This window comes from Oryzias melastigma, linkage group LG1, assembly GCF_002922805.2.
Source record: "Oryzias melastigma strain HK-1 linkage group LG1, ASM292280v2, whole genome shotgun sequence".
In the NCBI taxonomy this organism is placed as follows: domain Eukaryota; kingdom Metazoa; phylum Chordata; class Actinopteri; order Beloniformes; family Adrianichthyidae; genus Oryzias; species Oryzias melastigma.
In genome coordinates this window covers 32502817-32512171 of record NC_050512.1, presented here as the reverse complement: position 1 = coordinate 32512171, position 9355 = coordinate 32502817, and the positions used below count along the sequence as shown (strand labels likewise).

Genomic DNA, 9355 nt, shown 5'->3' with positions numbered 1-9355 from the left:
GCACACATATATTTATATAAACACACATGCAGACATATATATACAAACACAAATCCACACATATATATATACATAAACACACATGCACACAAATATAAATACAAATGCACATATATATATATAAACATGCACACCTATATAAACGCACATGCATACATATATATAAATATATATACTGTATATATATATACAAACACACGTGCACACATATATACATAAAGACACATGCACACCCATGTGCACACACACACACACACACACACACACCCCTGCATTCACATAAACACATATTCAGACACACACGTGTAAACAGTGTTCAGTGTTTCTTTGTTAAACTTTTGTTTATAAGCAGGTTTTTAAAACACGAATCAACAATAAGCAAAACGGTTTTGTTTACAAAAACAGCAAAAAAGCCTGAAAATTATATTTTATTTCAATAAAAACAATTCTGTTTATTGATAATAACATCTTTACTTTATAAACTAAACAGAAATGGTTATGTCTGCGTATTCTGGCGGATCAGAGTCAGTACTCCTGTCAGGACTCGTGCACGCACCTGTCGAAGCTCTCCTTCCCGTCCCGCCTCCTCTGGAAGACGGTCCAGCCTCCTCCGTTGTTCATGTCGCAGAAGACGCTGAGCGCCGTGGGAGAGCCGTCCGGCCGGATGACATAGAGCCCACTGGCCACGTTCCCGTCCTGGAACACCTCGGAGCAGTCTGGCCACACCCACCCAGGAGCAGAGACAGAAACAGTTACCAAAGCATGGACCCCCACCACCAAACGTTAGGGACCGCCCCCGAGGCCGGACCGACCTCTGTACAGGTCCTTGGGGCCCAGGTGTGTGTTGGGGATCTGCTGCAGCTGCAGCGACTGCGTGTTGTGGAGCTCCAGGATGTAGCGGTGCTGGTCGTTGATGACGTTCATCAGGCCCCGGATCTCTGCCTCCAAACGGACCACCCGCTCCTCACACGGAACCGGGGCCTGCACGCAGAACCAGAACCCTCACAGGTGGGCGCATAGAGGACCTTCAGCTTGTTTTCTGCTAGAATGAGACAGAGCTTGAGGAGAAGCTTCTGGTCTTCTCCAGACATCGAATGTTCTGAAGCACGGTGGTGGAAGCATGATGGTTGGTCCCTGCCAGCTGCTGAAGGTGAGTGAGCTCATCCGTCTGGAAGCTGCAGTGCAGCAGCTGCGTGATGTTTGCAGAAGATAAAAATATTCGGCAGACGAGGCTGAAGGACGACGCTGAGAAATATCTGCAACACGTCACCTTCACTCAGATTTCTCACATCAGCTCATTTCTGCTCAGATCTCAGCTTCAGGTTCACAGGGAAGTTGAACAAGCAGAACATCTAAAAGTGTAATAATCTCCTTTTTGATACATGTTTAAAAGTGACATGAAGCTGCAGAAAAACAGGAGTTTTGAAGGATGATGCACAACCATGTGATCCGGTAAATGTTGATGCATCTGACTGAACTAAAGTCTCAGTGAGGTCAACTGGACACGAACCAAAGATGCTCCTTTATCCTGGAGCTTCCTCCTTCTTCCAGTCGTTTAGTTTCTTAGAGGACAAACCGCAGAAGAACGGCAGCTTCAGATCAAACCTCGAATGTTTTCGTCAGTGTTTCTGTTGGTTAAATGGAGTCAGAAAGTTCTCGGACTCGATCAGACCACCAGAGCGGACGGCTGGGACTCTTACCGCCAGAGGAGAGGCCAGCTGAAGGAGGAAGAGCAGCAGCGTCCTCAGAGGCTCCATGACCGATGATCTGAGCTCCGACTGAGGCGTTCGGGCGGTGGGATCTCTGTGAGAGTGTGTGTCTAGCCTCCACCTGCTGGTGGGGCAGCAGACACCACAGCGCCCCACCGCCTTCCTGAACACCACCGCCATCAGGACGGCTCAGGAGGAACGGAAAAACACTGTGGGGTCAAAACAGGTTTAAGGTTTTAATCTTCAAACAATCCGACACAGTAAAATAACGATTTAAGAGGACGTTTCATTGATAAACTCCTACAGTAAAACGTAACAGAAAAGCAGGAAATACAAGTTGCTTCAAAAGGTTTGATCACATCTGAATATCACTTTTAGAAACCACATGCTGGATTTATTGTAAACGTGTTAATAAAATTATGAAGTTGCCAATTTATGTCTAACATTTTACCACAGCTTTAAAACGGAAAAATGTTTGATCTGGTTTAAAAAAAATGACGCCAGCTGGATTCGAACCCACGACCTTTGGATCGCCTCATGAGAGATTCTAGCACAAAACACTTGATTACAACTGAAGATCAATACCTTTGATTTTAAAATCTGTCATAATGAATGAATGAATTTATTGTAAACTAGATGACAAAAGGAAGAGTTTATAATTTTACAATATTTTTGTGTTTCTAAACAAAAAAAAGTTATTTTTCTAGTGTAAGATACGACTCTAGCGGGACTCGAACCCACAATCTTTGGCACAAAACAATCGATTACAACTGAAGATCAATAGATCTGCCCAAAAACCTGAAATATTAAATGTTAGATTGACTGCAAATTGGATAGTAAAGTAATAAAATAAATACTTCACATCTTTATCATACAGCTTTTTGTCCCACAAACGAAATTAGATTTCCTCAGAACAAAAATGCGACTCCGGTGGGACTCGAACCCACAACCTTTGAATCACTTCACGAAGGATTTAGCTAGAAGTCCAATGCGCTATCCATTGCGCCACGGAGCCACCTGTTGCAGTGGGAGAAATGTCGTAATAAGAATAGTCTCTTTCGGTAGTTTTCTAGTTTTTTTCACTTTTATGTTTAATTTAGCAGCTTAAGATCCGGAAACACAACCGGTGTCCGGTAATACAAAAACAGCTTTCCGCACATGCGCAACGTGGCTTTATAAACCCCCAAACGTTCTGACGAAAAAAGGAAACAAACTAAAAACGTTTTCGCTTCCATCCTCTCTTAGTGTTACAGCTGCCGTGAAACGGACAAGATCAAAGGATGGAGACAGAATCCTTCAAAACAAATGTTTTACGGCAGTAGCTCAATTAGTCCCGTAGACATGTTCCGTTCTCACAGGGATGAAGAATGAGAGAGCTTTTATTGCGAAAAACCTGAACGGAAATGGATTCTGCAGTATGATAGCGAGGACAACGCTCGGTCACGTAGAAATATAGACTGAAACAACAACAAAAACAAAACGGTAAAACCGTGTTATCTCCCTGACATCACCGGTTCTTCCATGAAACATTGCATCAATAAATAACATATGTGTCCCCCGCTCTCCCGGAGCCCGGATAGCTCAGTCGGTAGAGCATCAGACTTTTAATCTGAGGGTCCAGGGTTCAAGTCCCTGTTCGGGCGTTACTTTTTTCTTCTTGTGAAGTTTTGGTTTTCGGAACCAGGAAGTTAGGCAAATACATTCCACTGAACATATGGTGGAATGGTAACATATATTAAAATTACAGCAGAGAAGCAATTAAAATAATTACAAAACTGAAATAAAAGTAAAAAAAAATTAAGATAAAATAACAGTAAAAGCTTTAGCCAACATCAAGTCTTTTCCTCCTGTTCAATCTGATCAAATTCCAAATTTTGTTCAACGAGGAAACATTTTTTAAAAACAGTTTTTAAGTTTTTGAATTATGTTTTTAACGTTTAAGCAACCATTTCTTACAGAACCCGACCTGCAGCATCGTCTGCAGAACCTCCCATCTCCACACTGAGCTCCTTTCTCCTGATTCTCTTCTGCAGGATCAAAGGCACTAAACCAGAGTGCAGCAATGGATCAAAGAGAACTTCTTCACCGCTTTGGTTTTCCAAAAGTTCATGAGCAACAGTTAAACAAACCGTTGGTCCAAATAAACATTCTATCTGCCTTTCATGGAACTCCAGGTAACCTTACAGGTGTGTTTAAAACTAACTATGATGTGAATACATACATACATTAGCCTTCTGCTTCAGCTGCTGCCGTTTTCTGCTGCCGTTTTCTGGTGATGACATTTTGTGATCTTTTCCTGACATGCAGACTTGGAGTGGAGTATTTATCCGTGATGATAAGATGAAATATAAAGCTCTGATCATAATGAGAATAAATGAAATATCCGATCCTGATCGGACAAAGGAGTCCAATTCCGATCGAGTCCCAAATCACATGATCGGCCCCGATTTCTGATCACGTGATTGGATCGGGACATTTTTTTTTTTTTGTTTTTGTTTTTCCTTACAGAAAGGGCGGGTATAAGCGTAGGTATACCCAGTTTAGTGTAGCTTAGCAACCAGCTGTTTATATTTTGACTGATTTCACATTTTTGGACATTTATGAAGCCCGTTGAGACAACGAATTGTGATATTGGGCTCTATGAATAAAGTTGCATCGTCATGTGAAGAGATCAGTGGCGGGCCGTCAGGGCCTGCAAGGCCTTCTCTGCTGGCCTAAAAATATCTGAATCACAGACTGATATTAATTATTATTTATTTCCGTGAATACGTATTCTATAATTCCAAATGCTCTGTCTTCGTCCTTTCATTGCTGTCTCCCTGGTTGCGCTGCTTCCAGACGTGTATTTTCCTATTTAAGCATTAACCAATCACATTGCAGCACCATTTGTTGCTAGGGTCAAAGAAATCTGCCTGAAGGCCTTCACAATCAGTTCTGGAGTAGACCACGTGCAAGGCCAGCTAGAAGGCGCACGGAAACGTCATCATTTTCACGAGCTTTGATTGGACAGCTCGCAGCTCGCTCTGGTTCTGCTGACGGACACAGGTGCCGAGGAGCGGCGTGTCAGGTTTGAAGATGTTACCAGTGGAAAGCGTCTCATCGTCTGATTTTTGGTGGAAAATGAATGTCTGGGTAAAGTTGTGGCACAGTTTTGTCTGGCACGGGTAAAGGAGTTCCGTGACTCCGTTGAGCGGGAGTGAAGCTGAAATCTACGAGGCTCCTGAACGCACCACGGGCGCGTGCAGCGCAAAATCCTTGCGCACTACCGACAATATTATTTTCCAGACACAGACCTTGATCGATCACAAAAACTGATGTTTGTCTCCCTCCTGGACCACAAGAGGCTTCAGGAATACCAGAACATTTTCCAGCTTATCACAGCCACGGAACACTTTCCATCTGCGAAACGCACGGATTCTGCACGACAGAGTGATTGAAATCTTCTTGAGGATAGAAAGGATGGATTTTGTGTTTAAATAATCTGGATTTTTGGTGAGTAAAATTTTGCTATCTCCCTACATAATATTGAAATTTTATCAGGTTATTGTTGATGCTTTTGGTGTGTGTGTGGCAGCTGTACCTGCACTAGAAGTTTTATTGCCATAAAATAGTTATTGAGGGTTGGATTGATTCAGATGGAGCACTACTGAAGGCCTAGGTGTGAAATGCACGACCCGCCACTGGAAGAGATGAAAACAAACCCAGAAAGATGAGTTTATGGTCGTAACCCTGAGATGGTTGGGACCAGGCTGGGAAGAAAAACTTTAAAAATGAGGAGTGAACTCTTCTGAGATGGACCAGCAGCCTGTAGGGCAGCGGCCCCGCCCCCTGTAGGGCAGCACGATGAGATCGGGGTTCAGGACATGATCGAGCTTTGAACCGTCAGTTTCTGGACCAAACGGTACAGGTAGTCATGATGTGGGACGTGACTAATGCTTGGAGCAGAACATCCGTGCTGGAAGGAACTGTCAGACACAGGTGTTACTGTAGTTTCACTAAAGTTTGGATATCGAGATAAAAAATAACTCTTTAGAAGTTTCACTCTTAGTTCTGACCAAGTGGACATGGACACAGAGCTGCATGGAGGTGCAGAAGGTCCAGATCCAGGCAGGTCTCCCCTGTATGGACTTCAACTTGTTCATGCGAGTTTCTCCATCTTCTTACAATCCAAAAACATGTTTCCTAGGTTACCTGGTGATTCTTGGACCGGTGAAGTGAACCCCATCAGTAGCTGAGTGGACTCTAGCATCCATTTGAGATAATTGGGTCAGTCTAGAAGTAGATAAATGGATATCTACTAAAACTGAAAGGGAGCCCAGGACAGAGCCCTGTGGAACACCACATGCTCCTGTATCTGACGGAGAACCACCACAGGTGTGAATGATTGCAGGTGAGCCTGTGTTGGTGAGTGTGAAGCTGCAGGTAAACCTGCTGACAGAAGTGTTGAGACTCAGAACCGTGTTGTGTCTGAAACCTCATCGGCTGTTCATGGAAAACGATCAGAGTACAGCTCAGTGAAGAGCAGAAGAAGAGCAGAAGAAGAGCAGAAGAAGAGCAGACCACACCTGTGTCTATATAATAGAAATACTTTTTAATTTTATCACAGGAATAATCGTAAACAAGATATTTAAAAATGCAGATTTCATTTGGATCCTCATTCAGATTCACACGTCAAAGATTCTGCTGCAGTAAAACAAGTCTGGATTAAGCTTGAAGACACAAACACACACTCGCTCCGCTGACGCACACAAACACACACATGTTCTGCATGAGGGGTGGTGGTGGGGGGAGGGGGGTGTTGTAGTAACTTCTACCTCGATGACACAGAGATTCTGGAAGACAAAACACATTTAACAAACATGAGCCTGATATCCAGCTGAGACTGTGCACGTGTGTGCACGTTTGTTCAAGTCTGCATACATGCGTGTCTGAATGCCTCTGTGCATGTGTGAGTGTGCATGTGTGTCTGCATGAATCTATGTAAACGTGTGTGTAGGTGTGTGCGTGTGAGCGTGCATGTGTGCATGTGTTTGAATATGAGTGCATGTGTGCATGTGTTCGTGCATGTGAATGTGTTTGTGTGCGTGTAAGCGTGCATGTGAATCTGCATGTGTTTGAGTATGAGTGCGTGTGCATGTGTCCGTGCGCGCTCACTGCAGCTTGTCCTGCAGCAGCTCCAGCCTCTGCCGGTCCACGTATCGAGAGAAGACGGACAGCAGGTTGGGGGGGGTGAAGAGTGGGGGGGAGAGCGATGACGAGGAGACGCCGAGCAGCTCCCTCATCACCGAGAACACCAACTCAGTCCTGGGGGGTGAAGGAGGAGGCGCGTGAGTCAGGACGGTGAGGATGGCGGGGGGCGGGGGAGGGGGGCTCACCATCGATTGTCGTCCATCAGCTGACAGACGGGGTCGGAGCTCTGCATCCGCTCGCCCTCGCTCAGGATCAGGTACAGCAGCGTCACGCCGAACTGCACACACACACGTGCACACACGTGCATGCACGTGAGAGTCAGCGGCTCCACAGAACAGGTCCGGTTCCTGCTGAGCTAAAGCTTCAGTTCTACAGCAGAACGGACCTAAACTGAGCTGTGACATCTCGCTCCGGCTCAAGAGGGCGCTCTTCACTACCGTTAAAGCAGCTTAAAACCTTGCTGTTGCCATGGCAACGCCCTGGGATATGGTGGAGCCTCTGTGAGTTTTAGAGGGAGGAGTTCCAAATTCTGACCTCACCTCGTTTCTGTATTCCTAATCCAGATCTTTAGGATTTTTCTTTTAGACTTTTCAACTACTGTGATGTCAGATTCACACGATGAACAAACTCAAAACAAAATACGATTAAATCCAGAATGGGAATATGGAAATTAAATTCATTTTTCACGCAGTTTCAGCAGAAATTCAAAGTTTTAAATTAATCAAAAATGAATGAAAAAGGACCAAAAACTTTAAATATTTATTTATAAATATAGTTTATGTAACTTAAAGTTTGTCCTTCAAACCTTTAAAATCTGAGATTTCCTGTTAAAACTCATTTATTTCATCCAGAGGGGCGGGGTCATCTGAAGGCCCTGCCCAGCAGAAGGCGGGGCCTCCTCCCCTGCAGAAGGCGGGGCCTCCTCCCCTGCAGAAGGCGGGGCCTCCTCCCCTGCAGAAGGCGGGGCCTCCTCCCCTGCAGACCGCATCATTACCTTGTTCTGCAGCACCGTGGTCAGCTGACCCTCGCTGCCCTGGAGCTCCTGCAGCAGGTCGGTGAGGGCGGAGCTTGACAGCGACTGAACCACGGCGGAAACCGGATCCAACAGGCAGCACAGCACCTGCACAGGTGAGCAGAGACGGCTGCTGTCACAGCAGGAGGGGGCGGAGCTTCTGCAGGTGTGGAACTTCACCTGGATGTGGTTCATTTGACTACAGCCCCCCCTGGTGGAGAACACGGAGAATCGCTCCACAGACCAAACACCATTCATACTTTGCTGTCCAAAAATGTGTTCACAAGTTTGACGCCACTGACGCGTGTGGGAGGAGCTACTGCCAAATGTTTTTAGCCTGATGGAGCGCTGTCTGTTGATCTGATGGATGGATGGAGATCAGGCTGATCTACTGTAGCAGCTCTACAGAAGCATCACGCCTCCATGTCCGGGTTCATCAGATCATTCAGACTCTCCTGGAGGAGGAGCTTAACTCGTGCAGCAGGAGCGCCGTCTGAACGACGGCCGCTTCCACCATGTTTCTGTCTCTCTGTGACCAGTTTGAAGACTTCGTGCTCCGCGTTAGTCTGAGAGGGGAACCATAAACCACGCCTCTCCGAGGTCGGCGTGGCGGGCGCCATCGCTGCAGCCCTGTGGGTGTCCCGCCTTCGCCCTACAGTAAACAGGACAGGCCCCAGCAACCACAAAAGGGATACAGCAGGTTAAGAAAACGGATGGAAGTTCAGGACAAAAACAAGATCGATTCCACCCGCTGATCGAACACGTCACATGACCAAAGCTGAGACTATGATTGGTCGATCGCGTTGACCTCAGAGTCCAGATTTATGAGCTGTGGACGCGCCTGACGCTCCGATCACGCTGCCGGACCTGAGCTGGCGTCTGAACATGGTCTCAAACGGCGTTCCATGTGAACGCAGCTACAAACTCCAGAATCCGACAGTTTTATGGAATTTTTAAAGGTTAATCCTTCAGGAAAATAAAAGCTTTGTCACAGCTTTACAAAATAAAAGTCTTTTATGAAACCATTAAAGGATTCATGCGGTTACCTGATCTTGCTTGTCCTTCTTGGCCAAGGTGGGGAGGTTACGGGCGATCGCCATGACGACGGCGGCGGCCTGTGCAGCAGGCAGGAAGGGGAGGAGTCTGGCCATGAGGCGTTTCCCTTTCCTCACAGACATGATCATCACGCACAGGTCATCGCTCACTCTGGGGGAGGGAAACACAGGTCAGCCACGCCCCCACCCTGACTGCAGCCCCCTCACACCTGTAGCTCCGCCCCCCACCTGTGCTCCCAGTCCTTGTCACGCAGCGCGGCGCTCAGCTGCTCCGTGTTGGTCTTGTGCTGCTCCAGCAGCGCCGGCCGCTCCTCCTCGGGGGTGTGCACGAAGCGCTTCTCGAAGTCCTGGACCTCCAGCAGCAGGCTGAACATCTGCAGACGTGGGGG

General features: G+C 46.5%; 2 protein-coding genes and 2 non-coding genes across 4 annotated transcripts in view; 1 reads left to right on the top strand and 3 right to left on the bottom strand.

Annotated features, from left to right (window-relative positions):
• LOC112157247 (fibrinogen-like protein 1) overlaps positions 1-3820 on the bottom strand; it is a gene marked incomplete in the record, with an annotated part of 6982 nt that extends 3162 nt beyond the window's left edge. Inside the window, 3 exon segments of the mRNA XM_024289889.2 lie at positions 813-981; positions 1701-1918; positions 3676-3820. Of these exon segments, the coding sequence (XP_024145657.1) occupies positions 813-981; positions 1701-1889 (358 nt within the window).
• Positions 2632-2724, bottom strand: trnar-ucu. Its single transcript has 2 exons — positions 2688-2724; positions 2632-2667 (listed from the first exon to the last, which is right to left on the bottom strand). It is a non-coding gene; the product is annotated as a tRNA-Arg (tRNA).
• Positions 3280-3352, top strand: trnak-uuu. Its single transcript has one exon. It is a non-coding gene; the product is annotated as a tRNA-Lys (tRNA).
• A 2459-nt stretch (positions 3821-6279) lies between the features above and the next one.
• Positions 6280-9355, bottom strand: part of patl1 (PAT1 homolog 1, processing body mRNA decay factor) — a gene marked incomplete in the record, with an annotated part of 8838 nt that continues 5762 nt past the window's right edge. Inside the window, 6 exon segments of the mRNA XM_024289886.2 lie at positions 6280-6541; positions 6864-7013; positions 7085-7176; positions 7894-8019; positions 8958-9117; positions 9195-9340. Coding sequence (XP_024145654.1) covers positions 6520-6541; positions 6864-7013; positions 7085-7176; positions 7894-8019; positions 8958-9117; positions 9195-9340 — 696 coding nt within the window.